We start from the raw sequence: 16,188 nt of genomic DNA on the forward strand, positions 1-16,188 counted from the left end.
AAATGACGGCTGACTGGTGATCCAGTCAGACTGGCAGCCCAATAATACCACTTGCGAACAGTAGGGGGGGAAAAGTTGTCTGTTTCCACTTAAAGAAGGCTCGTGAACCCTGTTTATTGCCAATGCTAATGCTAAAGCTAGTTATTTAGCAAACTTACCTAGTTGGGCGGTACTGATTCACTCAGAACACAAATTATTTTATACACATAAATATGCAAAAATACAAACATATTGTATTTAGGAATGATTGACATGCGAAGATGTACAGTGTACTGTAATGTATATGCAACAGAATGATTATACAACATAGTCGGTATAATTTATGCAAATGTTTTTTACGGCACTTATTATTGAGCTGACATAAAAAAATGTCTTGCAATGACAGAAAATTCTACAGAAACCAAACAGTAACATGAAAATACTAATTTAACTCATAAAGTCAATGGTAATTATAAACACCAGCAAACACTGCACCAACCATTTCTATGTATGCACGTGTGTGTGTATATACCTGTACATTTAGCACATGTGTGTACAGATGTTTCTGTGTTTGCACACTTGCACCCTTGGGTGTTGAGTGCGTCGAGCCAGGGATAAAGGCTGCTGCTTATTCAGCTCAGATTGAGTCCACCGGCCGGCTGCTCCGGGAGGGGAGGGGAGCCACAAGGTCGGGCCGGGGACAGAGTGCCGTGAATTTCTCCTCTGACAGGAAACGGGCAGAAAGAAAAAAAAAACCCAGTCCTTTCAGTGAAGAATGACTGGCCCTTCTGTCAGCAGGAGTGGGGCTCAGGAGTTTGAATGACAAAGATGCCACTGACAGGCTGAAAGCAGATGACCACATTAAACGAGCAAGTGAAGGAGAGCCCTGTCCCCGGTAACGAAGCCAAATTGGATTCCGGTGATGATTTCAAAATGATATCCACGAGGTGCAGCAGCAGCAGGAGCGAGAGTCGTCGGTCTAAGCAGGAGGACTGTTGTTCCCCTAAGGAATACGGCTGGGAGAAAGAAAGCCTCTTTGTCTGAACTGATGAAAACACCACTTATCGAAATTGTCTCGGACAAATTGAAATATGAATGTATGTGTAAGGCTAGAGCATTTCTCAAAAAGCCAATTAGATAATTCATAAACTTGGAACACATCATCAAAAACTCATCATATCAGAGGAAAATCAGGGAATCAGGAAAGTAGGAATGCAGCTTCTTCGACAAAAAATCTTTTTATAGTCAGCCCACACGAGTCAGTAAAAGAGTGAGACTGAAAAAACAGAAAACAAACTGTATTTATCAAACAGTTGTATATCCCTTCGCCTCTGAAGTGGTGTACATACATCAAAGTGAAGGTTTAAAGTGAGAAGGTTCACTTAGTTTGCCATAGCAGTAAAGACTACATAAATACTCTATAACCTACTCTATAACCTATTGCAATGCGATACTCACCACTCGCTGGGACGGTGCCATAAAATGCGTTTCCAGGCCCACAAAATATTTTCATTACATGTGCAGAGGAAACCACTTAAGTTGCGTATCTGCTCCCTCAATTTTGTCCGCTGTTCAGCTCTAATAGGAGTAAAATGATCGAAAACAATTTGTTTGGTCACAGCGGGTGGGTCAAATGTGTGGCCATTTGTTTAAACCTCTGTACATTTAATAGCATGACTGCACAACTTGCATTGAAATTAGCAACATGTGCGTCAAGTTTTGCATTCTGTTTTTGATTTAGAACAGATAATTGGACAAAAGTCTTTAATAAACTAAACTCAGCCACCAAAGCTGGCCTAAAATGTCTTAAAATAAACACGAAAGACTGCGGTGGTTTATCTTTAAACTCCATTACACAAACCACGAGGAGAGGAAAATCACAGCGTTACACTACGGACATGACTTAAATCAAAAACTAGGATTAGGTTTGACTTGTGAGTGTATTGATATTCTATACAGTGTGCCAGCTGTGCAGACATTTGGAGCTGGGTCAGTACCTGTGATGCGTCCCAGGCCCCCCCATCTCCTCCAGAGCCCTCCCCGCTGTTTGGCTCCCTGTGTGGGGCGGCCGTGGAGACCGCGGGCCTGGGCTCTACACGTGGAACGCATCATGCCCGGTAGAAGCGCTGCCTTTGTTCTGTGTGTTTGAAAAGCTTTGCACTGATCCCCAGGTGAAATGGAAGGGCCTCTGGTACAGAACACAGCGCTCCTGGGAGATGGAGCACTCACGATTCAAAATTTACCTGCTCAGATTTAAGCCTTTGCAGTGAGACTTAATATGGTGTTGTCAAACTAAAGCTAAAATTGTGTCTTATAGTAAAAAAAGTAAAAATAATCCACTTATTGTCATTTAATATACAGCAATAAAAAAGTAAAACTTTACTTAATCCATTAAAATTTCTATATATCCCAGTGCGACTTTTTAAAATTGCTTAATTCACTGATTAGTGTTTGTCTCTGTGTTACTTGTCTGATGAAAATCAATAAAAGAAGCTTGAAGCTTTAAAATTGATTGGCTGGTTAGAAAGACCAGCAGAAAAAGCTAATTTCTTTCTTTTCTTTTGTTACCACAAAATTGCCAAATGGATCGGATAAATTGCACAAACTCAGCCTTACATGGTGCAGATAATGAGCTCATGGTGAAAAGTTTGAATTTTGATGATTTATTATGGACAGCATCCCTACAGTGCTTGAAGGTTGTATATTTTGTGCAACAATAGAAATTGAAGTTCTTTAGATTTTTTTCTTTACATTGGTAAAGTAAGTTTGTTTTGGAATGCACAGGTTTCCTTTAGTAACCTGTTTTCTGATAGAGTATTGACACCCATGCTATCAAGGACCTTAGAAATGGCTCAGCAGAGAAGAAGAGACCTGGTCAGCAAAAATCCAGTAAAATCATGACCGTGATTACCAAATGCAAAGACAACACAGCGATGAATGCCTAGCATCAAATATTTAAAGATCCCCTCCACACATGTATTTAGTCATACATCAAAATTCAGTTTGATGTGTTTTTTGCAGAAAAGAAAGTACAAGTATAATCACCCCACTTCCTCCTCATAAAAAAATAATCCAGAATATGATTATGCAAATATTTGCTGGACTCAACATATCTCCTACTTCATTGTAAAGTGTATGTGCACTGGAGGCTTCAAGTTTCCATGTCACACTTGCTAAATATTGGACTGGGATTGGCTTCCAAACTATTTGTGATGTCACAAATCATGCTTGTGGGCACGCCTCTTAGAGTCTGATTTTTAATGAGCACAGAGAAAATGTGCACTTTCAACGATGAGAGTTAAACTCTGCACATGCGTCATTCTACACAGTGAGGAGAAACAAGGAGAAAGACACATGTTTGACTGGAGGGCGACTTTGAGTAGCAGAAATTGTATGAATTTCCATTTCAAGTCTATGATTAATCTATTTATATAAGAGATATTGACACATTTTCCTTCTGTGTCTCCAGGAGAAGAGGTCCCATCTCCTAAAGGAGCCACATCTGCTCCATCAATAAAGGAGCGCATCTCCATCCGAGACAACCCTGTTCAGCTGAGCGGCGGCTGGGGAGGGGGCAAGAAGAGGGGCAAAGTGTACAAGTAAAGCACAAACTCTTATACAGCTGCATCGCCTTTTTTTTTGCTGTCTTTTCTGGTACATAGCCCTACAAAGAATGCAGCATTTTCAATAAACTATCTATGTGTTGTGGTAATAACATTTTATCTTTTCCTGACATGAGGAAGACTGTCTTTATTGTTATTTGTAATGCTATTTCATCGCCTGCGCCGAATCCGCCTGCAGCTGTTCCTTTTAAACTGAGCTGAAAACTCGAGCTCCCTCTCCTGAAAATCAATTAAGACCAATAGGACCGGGACCAGCCCAAATATCTCCAGGCACTTCCATTATGTTGATTCTGCTCAAGTGTCACTGCCTGAACGTGATCGCAGCCAACCAGCACCAAAACACGTGGAGCGAAATCACAAACCCTCGGCGAATGTCACGCTTGATATGCAAATGATGGCAGGAAATAAGAACCAGGACATTTAATACCTGTGCTTTTGGGATGCTGAACTGTTGTTTCTGTGCTGATACGATCTCTTGACAAAAAATATAGTTTGTAGCCATGGGAAGAGACTTGCTTTTTCCACTCCTCCTGTGCTCTCTGAAGAGGACTGTTTAATAAAGCCCAAGTGCAATTTCCCCATTCTGTGGCTATGTTTAATTCCTGCTGCCAACAGTGGGCTTGACATTTCTGCTTTTATGAGCTGAGCACAAACATTGGTGTTAGAATTAGAACGATGTTTTCTTTATTTTCAGTCGTGGATTATAATGGCCTTGTCTGTCTATTTGAATTTGGAGAGCTAAGGCGTCGGTCTGCAAACACTGCCCTGCCGGAGGTGGCGAACCTCTCGGAGGCTTGGAGGTTTCTCGCTGGTGCACCGCCTGGAAACGATAACTTAATGAATGTCAAAACAAATAGTCAGAGCTGCAGAGTGGCTCCCTGGCAGGAAATGCATATCTGCCTATTTACTTTCCTTCTATCTCTCACTTGCACATGTCTGGAGGGTGTGTTTTGACTGTACGAGAGCTGTTGGGGGATTTTTGTCTTGGAAAGTGGCGCATGCCAGAGATGTGGTGGTCCTGCCCACTTGGGGGTTGTTGTGAAACCCAAGAGCTCTGTCCCGCTTCAGGGGGCAGACTGATTCTTCAGGCTCTCAGGGGGACATCAGGGGTTTTCTTTTTCTCTGTCATCAACTTGTTATTACTAAGCTATAACAGTGGAGAATTCAGACAGGTGACATTAAAGTGCTGTAAATGCACATCTTGTCTCTAATGTTTGTTTGACACACGATCAGATTTTTCCTGGCTTTCAGAGTTCTTCTTTACAACTTCTGACTCGTTTAACCATCGTCCAGCAGTCTTCATTACATTTGTTTACGTTTGGGTTATGGGTAAATTATATGTAACCTAAGACATCCAAAATCCATTGCCTGGTGAAATGAGCGCTCCACCACACATTTAGATAAGATAAAGAATGTCCCTCTCTGCCCGGACTGCCCTGCCAGCCTGACCTCAAGTCTGGCACAGAGGTTTTCTATCAGAATCCCAGATGCATTTAAGGACCATAACAGTGTGCCTGCAAGTTTCAGAGACAAATTATGTGTACTGTACATTTTTGCTGATCATTTTTGAATGCATGCGTTACAATTTTAGATTTTCTTGACATTTGTTGTAAAATATTCCAGGCAGCCGTTGGTTTCCATTCATTTTTCATTTATTTGGAAGTGAATTAAATTAGCACACTCGTGCTGAGTTGCTTGAGTTGTGTATTTAATCACGCTGATCATCGAGTGTGCGTTAAGGCTGATTATCAGCCTGGCCGATAATCAACTGATGTTCTGCATTTTTTATCTGTATCTGGGTTTTCTGTCAGATTGCCGTTAAAATAAACTAATTTAAAAATGTGCTACTTGCAACATGATGCAACATCCTCTCACACAATGTCCCGCCCACATTACCATCTGACTGATATCACATCACAATTAATAGCCTATAAACAATTAAATGATATGAATTTGCAAAGTAAGTCACTAAATTTATACTTCTTCTCCACTTCAAACTTATTTGATAAAGTAGCAGAAATACTCAAGTAAAGTACCTCAAAATTGTACTTAAGAACAGTACTTGAGTAGACTGTTCTAAATTTTGACACTAAGATTTTCATTTTTTAACGGCAAATTAATATCAGCCCTTGATTTCTAATAGTCAGTATCAGCCCTGAAAAAGCCATATTGGTTGACTCCTATTAGTATGGTTATGCACTTTATGTAATAGAAAAAGACTGTAACTTTTATTTAAAATTATTGCACTTTGACCACTTTTTCAAGAGTGTGCTGATTGATATCTCTAAATTGATAGAAGAGAGTTGTTGTCTTGAAAAATAATAAAATCTAAAATCTCAACAGTGTGGCCTGCAAAATAAGTAGTTTTGATATGAAGTATTAAAAGTGTAAAAAAAATAAATAGTGATACTGACAGCGCCGTATTGTGACAATGACCGTGCCTCTTGCATTAAAAGACACTTTGGGGCATACAATAGACAATCTGCAGCACATGTGTGCAAGCAGCAGGACATGTGGTTGTACTATAGAGAGAGCAAAGCTGAATTGAAGATCTAGTCTTGTGCTGGCGCATTTTAAAATGTTTAAAAGTGAATAATAAATCATAAAAAAGACTAATCACGTGACTAGAATAGGAGGTAAATCCTTTAAACAGAAAATTATAGCTTTTACCAGAGATATATGGCTGTACCAAGTCTCAGCACTGGAAATACTTCAGAATGTTAAATAACCGTAAATCCCACAAACACTTGCGAAAAAATTGACATAAGAGAGGTTCTTTTCTTATGTATTTCTGCCTCATGACACAATTAGCCAACTCTGCTCGCCAAAGTAAAGAAAATGGGTATGAACTCTGAGGAATGTGCAAGCTCTCCTGGAAATGTGAACCCGACTTATAAAGAAATTGGGAATAAACTCGCACAAGCAGAAACTATTCTGCTCTGGACCCTGCTGGTAAAAGTCAAAGTTAATTTATACTCTGAATGACAACTGTTGGCTTAAAACATCACAGGGTCACTCAAACTGAGGGCAGGACTGATGTCATGTGCGAGAAAATTACCCAAAATTAAAAGACTATTAACGTATTTGTAAACTCAGATTAGTCACTTAAATGTGACGGGTGTAAATGGCAAGTGACACTTGAAATATCTTGTAAAATATCTAAACCTTCATCATGAAATGCTTGTCTATACACACAAAGCTTTTTGATATGTACATTTTTATAATAATCAGATTTTTGTATTTGTTTTTTTATTATAAAGTCTGATCATGTGATTGCATTATATTTTGTTTTGCGGTAAGAAGTGAGATTATGGGGAAAGAAATCCTAAAAAGAATTGATCTGCGGTATGATAATGTTTATTGTATCTGCGGCTAAAGTGTCTCCAGGTTTGTGTAGTTTGTGTTTTTAAATGATAAACAGCATTTCCTTTTGCAACTGGACTCAAAAATGACGATATAACAAATTGTTTATACTCAAACTTTTCTATGAACCTGAAATGACAAATGTTATTTTGACTAATGTTGTCTTTTAAATTAAATTATTATTAAAAATGAAAATAATCAGAGTAAAACCAACCAGTCATAGATGCTCCTGGCTGTTTGGTTAGACCTAAATCTGTTGTGCATTTTAATTTCAGCTGCCATTTAAAATGTGATCTTGTGTGGGCTCATCTTGCCCTTCTTGATTGTTGTTGTATTTAGTTTTTGTTCTGTTAAGCACTTTTTGATGGTTAAAGTGGTTACGTGAGAAAAGTCCTCTTTTTTGTTTTGTTGTTATTAAAATTTGCTTTACTCTTAATTGTGTCCGCATCTGGGTTTATTCTGAACGACGTTGCTTGCGGGTTAGTTCTGGTTTCAGTCATAGGTGACTTGTATAACATGTCGACTTGAACCCAGATGACTCATTCACGTGACTGAGCGCCGAAGTTTGTCAGTGCTCAGGAATGCCTGACTCCTGGAAAAACACAAGACAAACAAACAAAATGAAAACAAACTTTTAAAGCACAAACGAGCTGCTTTCACTTTTTGATAATTCAGCTTTGCGAGCCAGAAGTTCTGCAGGATCGAATGACATTCATTCTGTATGAGCGCCACAAAATGTGTGCTTTTGGGGAAAATAAACGCTGGTCGTTTTTGTGTTTCGTGGCTAGCCAGAGTCTGAAGACATTTCAATAGATTGAATTAGACCCAAGGGTGGCTTTGTGCATCATGATGTCATGTTTCTGCCTTCTGAAGTGGCACATTTTGGCCTCGCAGACCCTGGTTTGGTTGTGTTGGACTGTGATCAGTCACACTGAGACTGAAATGAATGATGATTAGTTCAGTTCAATCATATTTTGACCATGATGAGTGCTACATAATGTTATAACAAACTGGCAGTACTCAAAGTGAAGGTTTAGGTCTTTCCAGGTGGCTCACATGACATATTGGCCGCAGCGCTGCAAGAATTAGTCTGACTGATCGGCCTAAAGGTGACCGAGCTCTCAGACTCAGGCAGCATCTATTGTGGCAGGAATTTCCAGCTGAAGACCCACCAAACCACAGTGAACTTTTCACATTTTCTCCTCAGCATGAGCCAGCGTGCGAGGTCATCCTAGAAGCCCAATAAGACACCCCCCTGCTACTTAAGAGCACCTCTATTTATTTTGATTTTTTCTCCTGTGGCACCGGGAAGCTCCAGGTAACTGCCACTGACCCCAGGGCGAACCAAAGCTGCAGGCATGGCGTGCATTGCAGGTGGTGTGGCTGTGGGTGGAGATGTGGAGGTGGGAGATGGGCTTTGGTTAGTGGTAACATAATTCCTCCAATGAGAAGAAATAGAAGAACAGCTCTTCCTGTCCTTTGTGCAAACCGCCCTGTTTGAGCCCTGTGTGTCTGCTGGCTTCAATGAAACTCAACTTTCCTGCACGAGGAGGATGTTTGCTCTCTAAGTCCAACAAGAAAAGGTCAATACCGCGTTTACTTTTGAATGTGGACTATTAATTCTGATTTGATGTTACTTATGTTAGATAGATAGAAAATAAATTGCCAGAGTTCAGAGACACTCTTGTTTAATTTAACAGCTTTTTTATGTCACAATTTCCTTTTTTTTCCTTTTTCATAATCACTCTTGACTTTTTCTCTTGACTAAATCCTGTTAATATTTATTTCAAAAATCTGACCCAAAACGTGGATCATTCACATTCAGAACAATTCGTGGACACACGTGCGCCAAGTTATCGAACGTCCTTAACACGAGTGAACATAAAGAAATGAACATTGTTACCAAGTTCTCCAGTGCGACTCGGAGTGTGAAAAATAGTTTTGGACATATTGGACGTGAACGAAAAATATATCTCCGTCTGAAGCCACTGAACACATGGAAATGTATGTTTGTCCAAATGTCAGGACTTAAAAACTCTGTATTTAAATCATGTTTGGAGTGCGTCTTCAGCCTGAAGCCCGCGTGCACGTGTAAATACATATTAAACTAATTAAGGACAACAATTTCATAAAAATGAAAAACAAAACATGATTTGGATCCTTATTTTCTTTCCTCTCTTTTGACTGTGATGTCATGTTAAATGCAGCTATGTAGATTATTTTATTTGTATTAATGTCTTGTCTCTTCCGCAGCCTGATGGAGCCGAACACGCTCTCGGTATTGAAAACACATTTCGGTATTTACTGAAGCAGCCTTACAAAAATAGTAGTTTTTCCTCATTAAAGGTTAAAAATCTATTTGTTTTTCTGTAAATATTTGTAATTGTTAAATTAGCGATATATTGCTTTTATAGACTTGAAATGGAAGGTTTGGAAAATTTGGAAAGGCCTAATTAATCAAAATATTTGGTTAATTAGTTTGAGAACATAAAGGTCTTAATAATAACAATAATTACAATAAAATCAATAGATGTTAATTCGCACCTTCTCACTAAGCATTAGAGATGCGCTGCTCACTTAATCACAGGTTAAACTGCCCAAAGACGGAATGAGAGAAGGACTCAGATGAAATCCTGTTTGCAGTCGCAGCTTTGTCGCTGCAGATAAATGATCGGCTCATCGTGGACGTCTAAACATGCTGTAAATTAAAGTCAGTTTTCATTGTTTCCTCTCAGAGTCTCTGCGCGTCCAGGATCACTTCAAACTGCTGTTTGGTTTGGATTCGGGTCGTGGGTGGAGTTCAGGGAGGAGGGGGGCTCTTCGAGGAGCTCCTTCTCTTCGGGGCTATAAAGACGTTGTGCCTCCAAGACGGAGCAAATTAACTCCATTGGCGAATTATTGCATTACAAGGCATCGCTCGGCTCATCGGTGCGCAACGGCGATTAGTGTCTTTTTATTTTTTTTATGGTGACATTTGATTAAAGCGAGCGGATTTCGGGTGAGACGATGGAGTACATGGAGGATAAGTTTGCGTTGAAGAGCCAAGCGATGAAGGCCAGCGATTACTACATGGACCAAGTCATGGAGAGCCTGGACAGCGCGCAGTACTTCAACAAGTCCTCCCCGAAATGCGTGCAGGCCTTCGGGCTGCAGAGCGGCGAGCACCGCTCCTCGCCCTGCGGAGACCAGAACGGTGCGTAAAAAGTTTGTTTTCCTGACTTTGACTTTTTGTGCGTCAACGCTGCAGGTTGTGCAGGAGTTTGTCTGCGTGTGTGTGTAAGCTACAGAGAGGAAGAGGAGGGAAACTTAACATCCAAACAATCCTTTTTTGGTTTCGGCAAAATTGTCTCATGCACTATGTTGTTATTCTCATTAGAAGGGGCTTATTTTTGAATTACTTTATGTTTTCGACAGTTTTTAAAAAATAAATCTTTCTTGGTGTTTGATTTTTTTCTTGTAGATTATTTTCCAATGAAAAGATCAAATTTGACCTAATTTCGTTTTTTAAGAACTGACCAGTAAGAATTTGTCTCGTCCAGATTTATTTTTTGCTCTAAATTGCAGTTAAGCTGTGACGACATGGCGAGCATAAAATATATTTTAATTAACTTTCACTTCTTCGTTCTAGGCAATTACGGCGTGCCAAAAACGGACGACGACACTTTGCACTCGGACCTCGGGAGGTCGATGGACAATTGTTGCACTCTGCGAGCGTCTCCCGTGACAACCGGACAGGAGAAAACGGACTTGGACGACATGGGAGACAAGTGCGACAGTAACGTGTCCAGCAGCAAGAAGAGGAGACACCGGACGACCTTCACCAGCGCGCAGCTGGAGGAGCTGGAGAAAGTGTTTCAGAAAACTCATTATCCAGATGTTTATGTGAGGGAACAGCTGGCCATGAGGACGGAATTAACAGAGGCCAGAGTGCAGGTAGAGTTTATCACCAGACTCTCGTTTTGATTAACTTTCACGTATCGAGATAAGAAACAAAGAAAGAAAGGCGTAAAATGTGGAGAGATAGTTAGCTGCTGTGCGTAAAACCCCCCAAATCATCAATGTAGCTCATATAAACACAACACAAAAATATATCCAGTAATGAAAACCAATTACTTAATCGAACACACATTTTTTTATTTCCTCTTTTTTATTTAACAGGTGCAGAAGGATTTATTTTAACTTCATGCTGCTGCAGCTCTTTTTTCACAGAACATTTCGCCATGATTTTGATTTGACGTCTTTTTTTTGCGCAAACGCCTTCTCACAGTTGTCCAGATTATTTTAATCCATTTTGTTTTGTCTAATTTCATTTTCTATTTTTTCCAACCAGGTGTGGTTTCAGAACAGAAGAGCAAAGTGGAGGAAAAGAGAGCGCTACGGGCAGATCCAACAAGCCAAAACTCACTTCGCAGCCACCTACGATTTATCAGTGTTGCCGAGGACCGACAGCTACACACAGGCGAGTTGTGCTCAGTGTTTTCCACCAGTTTAGGTTGTTATTGTTGATGTAAAATGAAACTATGATGGGAATTTAATATATCCGTCTAAAGCAGACTGAACGTGTGCGACGCCCCGGTGCGTAATGCTCACAGCCGCCTGTGATCTTCCTTCTTCTCTCCCTAAAACACGTCACAAGAAATGAATCTGCATAAATCAGTTCATGTCATTGTGGCTCTATTAATCACTTATTATGAAGGCCATCTTCAGATAAGAGGCCGAGCTCTGATTAGAGCCTCTTGTGAGGTGTCACGTCTGAATGAATGGCCGTATATCAGATTTCACGTTAGCTGAACATTCTTCTTGCTGTTTGGACAAAGGTCAGGTACAAGATGAGGTGAGAGGAGACGCACAGTGTCAGTGCTCTCTGTCAGAAACTGACATGAGGCCTCAAGTGTCTTGTAGATTTTTCAGGAGGCGATAGGCTGCTCCTCAGAGGGGTGTGTGCTGACATTTTAAGCTCACAGAAAACAGTTAATGTGTTGAATTCAAAGAGGGAGAATTGTTAAAAAAAAAAAATGAGAGAGAGTCAGAGTCACAGCTCTGCTATGCTCTGGCTCACGACCAGGTCAGAGATCTGTTGGACTGCCTCGTATTTTCTTCACACATGTTTCTGATAGATACTCCTGGATACCAGCCATGCCCTTTCTTACAGCTATTCTGGATTACTGTCACCAAATGGACCGTCATATGTGTAATTGTGCTGGCAGTGGGTGGAGTTTTGTCTCCCTGAACACAGTGGACATGGATTGCATTCTTGTGGGTTTCAAAGAGTTTTGTTCTGTTTTGTTGGCAGTGAGATTTTGGCCAATATAGATGCATTTCGGTCCTTTGTATTGATGGGACATGTTGACAGGATCACTCTGGTTCTCAGGCTTTAACCATATTTTCCTGCTCTGAAGGAAGTTTATATAACTTTCAAAGTGGAATGTTACTCTTTACCAAACCACTATTGGTTTGTGGTATTTGTTGTCTATAAGGCAGCCTTTGGCTAAAGGTGCTGTCCTGTGCCAAAACAAATCCTGTCGCTTCAGTCTGTACACTTTTCTAGGTTTCCTGTGAACACTGCAGGTACAGACAGTTTATGTATTGATGTCAAACCTACGGGACTATTGTGGTGCATTTATTTGTTTTTATTTTTCTTGAAATGTCACAGGGATTTATGTTGAGGGAAGGAAAATGAAAGTGGCACATTTAATTCTTACAAAATACAATTAAGCAATAAATGAATTTGCATGCTATTCACATGCTATTTACTTGTACTGGCTTGTCTCTTCGGTTTGAGTGAAATGTTGGCAAATGAGATCGAATGAACTGCCTCAGAGTGGATGAAATGATTTAAATGTGATTGAGCTGTCAGTGCGGGCCGTATGTTACATTAAAGAAGGACATACTGTTTGGTGGACTGGAGTAATGTTTGCTGTACACAGACCTCTTTGTTCGGTCTGTCCCGTTTGCTCTCTGATAATTTAATAATAATAATAATAATGATAATAAAATGAGAGGCTACATGACACTTTTATGATGAATTTAAAAATAAAAAAATTATATGAAGCCCAGTGTCTTTGGAATTGGTTGGACCAGTGTGCATTCAGATGACGCAGAAACGATCACTTTCTCACTTACTTGTATTGTCCTCTAGCCACGCTGATAGTTTTGGTTTTATTTATCCAGATTTTGAATATCTCTTATATCTCTCTATATCTTTTTGCCTCCATCCTAATACGGTGGAGGAGGAGGATTTTTTATGAAAGTCAAAGGGATGTCTCAAAACACAGGCAAATAAAAACAAAACTCAGCACACATTCAGATATGGTTAGATGAGAAAATGTGTGTTTTTCTTGGTTGTTTTTCTTTTTGTGAAATATGCGAAAATATGGGTGAAATAAGCCTTTACAGTAACAAATTTACATTTTTGCTACATTTTTACACACTATATTATATTTATTTAAAGATAAAGCATAGTATCACTTTAAAAGCTGCATTAGAGCTTTATACAGATCTGTAGCTACAGTTTTATTTCTGTAGCGATTTAGTTCTTAACTTAGTGTGTATTTTTTTTAATACAGTACACACAGTGTTATTAAAAATACCCCAGAGTCATACTGTTATATGTTAAAATTGGTAAAATTTTAAATCACGCTTACGAAAAGTACTTGAGTAAATGTCTTAAAGCGTGATTATCAGAATCAGTGTTTTTTTTTTGTGTGTGTGTGTTTTTTTAAAATCCCATAGCTGATAAATCAGTTCATTTAAAAATGCACTACTTTGGCTCTGATGCTGCATGGAATTTGCAAACCTACTAACTAAAGTTTTTAAATCAAATGTATTGGAGGTTGGTTCAGTGTCAGAAGTGCTGGAATTACTGTTTAAATTGTACTTAAATATATAGACTTGAATAAATGTACTTACACGTTCAATTACTGACGGGACACTAAAGTTCCCATAAAATACATTTATAATTAATTAATAATTTATGGTCTTCATCAGCAAGTGAAATTATTCAGCTGTCATCAAGTGAAGTGTTTATGCTGTACACATGTGTGTACAGTTTGAACTATTGAAGTATTAATATTGACATGATACTTCTACGTAGTTGAATTCTTTGTGTTTGCTCAATTAACCATCTATTATAAGTAATAGCGGATGTGCTCTAGTGGTTCCTAATTAAATTAAGGTAATTTTCTCGAGTATCTAAAACCTTCTTTCACCCAACAGATTCCCAACAACCTGTGGCCGAGTCCTGCTCCTGGTGGCTCTGTGGTCTCCTCCTGCATGCTGCCCCGAGGCTCCCCTCCCTGCGTCACTTCCTACTCACACTCCCCTCGCTCGACTGCCGGTGCCGCCGACCACGGCTACGTGGGCTTCCCCAATCAGCAGAACCAGTTCGGTCATGTCTCCCTCAACAACTTCTTCAGCGCAGACTCCCTCCTCACGCCGGCCGCCAACGGTCACCACGCCTTCGAGACCAAGCCCGAGTTTGAGAGGCGCTCATCCAGCATCGCCGTGCTGCGCATGAAGGCCAAGGAGCACACAGCCAACATCTCGTGGGCCATGTGATCAGGGTTCCATATGTACGTCTGGCAAAACAATTTTTAGGATTTTTTCCATTTTTACGAAGTTTGGGGGTCTGAAATCATTTGTCACTCACAGTACAGATGTAACAACATTTAGATGTCGCTCATTTGTTGTGAGTGAAAATCAGTTTGACAGTCATACTGCTCTGCTATATAGATCTGCACATATGTAACTCTGACCCAAGTTCTGTCTACCTGGTCAATAAATTAGGGTCTGGATAAAGTATGTAGATTGAAAACGTGTCAGGATTTGTGTTCCCTGCATTGTCTAAAAGCTGCAAAATAATAAGCTCGAGCTCGTAACAAAAAATGAAATAGCAGTAATGTTGTGTGACAGACAATCAGCTGTGTTCGTGTCTGAGGCAGATCTACAGTCAGCTGTACTGGTACTATCATGTGGTCAGAGATACTTTTTCGAAAGGTGATGGTCCAGACCTTCATGTAGCTTAATTAAAGCAATACATTCATATCATTCAGACTTTCAGGGTAATGTTCAGTGCATTGTTTTACAGCCCACAAACCTCTCTGGTCAGACCAGACAGTCGATGATGTGTTGAGGTGAGAGCTGTGATGTGGATAAGCTTTCTTTGTTGTCGTCGTCCCAGTGTGGGTACATGTGGATCCGGAGGGAGGGGTCCCGAACCACTACAGCATTTCTAAGCACTGTGAATAAGCTTTCTTTACATGCGCCTTTCGTCTTCCCCCCTCGTTCGAGCTCAGGACTGAAGATGAGCAGCGTGGAGACGGACTGACTTGACGTACTGACGTGTCTGTGTGCTTTGCAGCAAAGCTCTATAATCTCTGTCGTCTGCCTCTGCTCTGTATCACAGGTGCACGGTGCAGGCAGAGGAGGCAGGTTTTAAAACTGTGTTGTAAATTTATGTCATGGAAGCATAATAAATGAATGTCACTTGATCCAGCATGATTGTACTTTTTAAAAAAAACAAACACTATTTAAAGGACAAGTCTGGTTAAAATTGTATATTTTTCTTTCTGTCAGCAAACATCATGAAAAGACCAAAAGCATCAGTAGTTAATCCAACTAACAAGTGTTGTTTGTTTATCTAAAGCCTGATGTATCTTCTTCCTCCGTGCCATAAAGCTCAGTTGTTGCCCAAAAACTATGAAAAACATATCAGTGTTCATTCCCATGAACACACACTGTAGTTTATTTTGAAATGATCCCACATAAACCCTCCCGCTGTCCTAAATGCTCACTAGAGCACCAAATGTGTATTAATCCGCAGCTGGAAATAGTTCCCAACACTATTTACTATGATTGAGTAATGTTTGCTATAAACGACAGTGACCAATTAATCTAGGAAATTCCTCAAACTTTTCTAAAAAAAAAAAAAAGATAGCCTCTATTTGTAACCTGTTTTAAAATGTTTACATCGTCAGTAGGAACCAGTGGGAGCGTGTTCAGAAAGCACAGTAATCAGAGGAGGACTGATGGTTTTTGTCTTAAGGTATTTAAGAGTAACACCAGCTTGAAATCTATTAAAATCACACACTTTTAAGAGTTTATGGAAGTTATGTATTTGAGAAAAATTACATACTTTACTAAAAACATTGGTTCCATTAAAAAAAAGAGCTATAGCAGATATTTTGTTGCTTGACGTGACCGTTTCATCTCTAGCAATGGCACA

At 39.9% G+C, this 16,188-nt stretch overlaps 2 protein-coding genes across 3 annotated transcripts in view; both read left to right on the forward strand.

The window, feature by feature from the left end:
- The window catches only part of lrriq1 (leucine-rich repeats and IQ motif containing 1), a 40,455-nt gene extending 31,642 nt beyond the window's left edge, over positions 1-8,813 (forward strand). The window contains exons 29-30 of one of the 2 annotated variants that reach the window (XM_084363809.1): positions 3,449-3,578; positions 4,339-8,813. In XM_084363809.1, coding sequence (XP_084219935.1) covers positions 3,449-3,578; positions 4,339-4,435 — 227 coding nt within the window. In that variant the 3' untranslated portion in view covers positions 4,436-8,813. Of the gene's footprint in view, positions 1-3,448; positions 3,697-4,338 lie in introns of those variants that run through there. The other variant, XM_084363810.1, reaches the window with a different exon arrangement.
- Positions 8,814-8,933: 120 nt separating this feature from the next.
- On the forward strand, positions 8,934-15,454 carry alx1 (ALX homeobox 1). The gene is made up of 4 exons (XM_084363811.1): positions 8,934-10,158; positions 10,594-10,898; positions 11,296-11,424; positions 14,181-15,454. Exons 1-4 carry the CDS (start codon positions 9,972-9,974, stop codon positions 14,520-14,522), a joined length of 963 nt encoding a protein of 320 aa, XP_084219937.1. The 5' UTR covers positions 8,934-9,971; the 3' UTR covers positions 14,523-15,454.
- The last annotated feature ends 734 nt before the right edge of the window (positions 15,455-16,188 follow it).

This window comes from Pagrus pagrus, assembly GCF_965226575.1.
Source record: "Pagrus pagrus genome assembly, chromosome: 10".
In the NCBI taxonomy this organism is placed as follows: Eukaryota; Metazoa; Chordata; class Actinopteri; order Spariformes; family Sparidae; genus Pagrus; species Pagrus pagrus.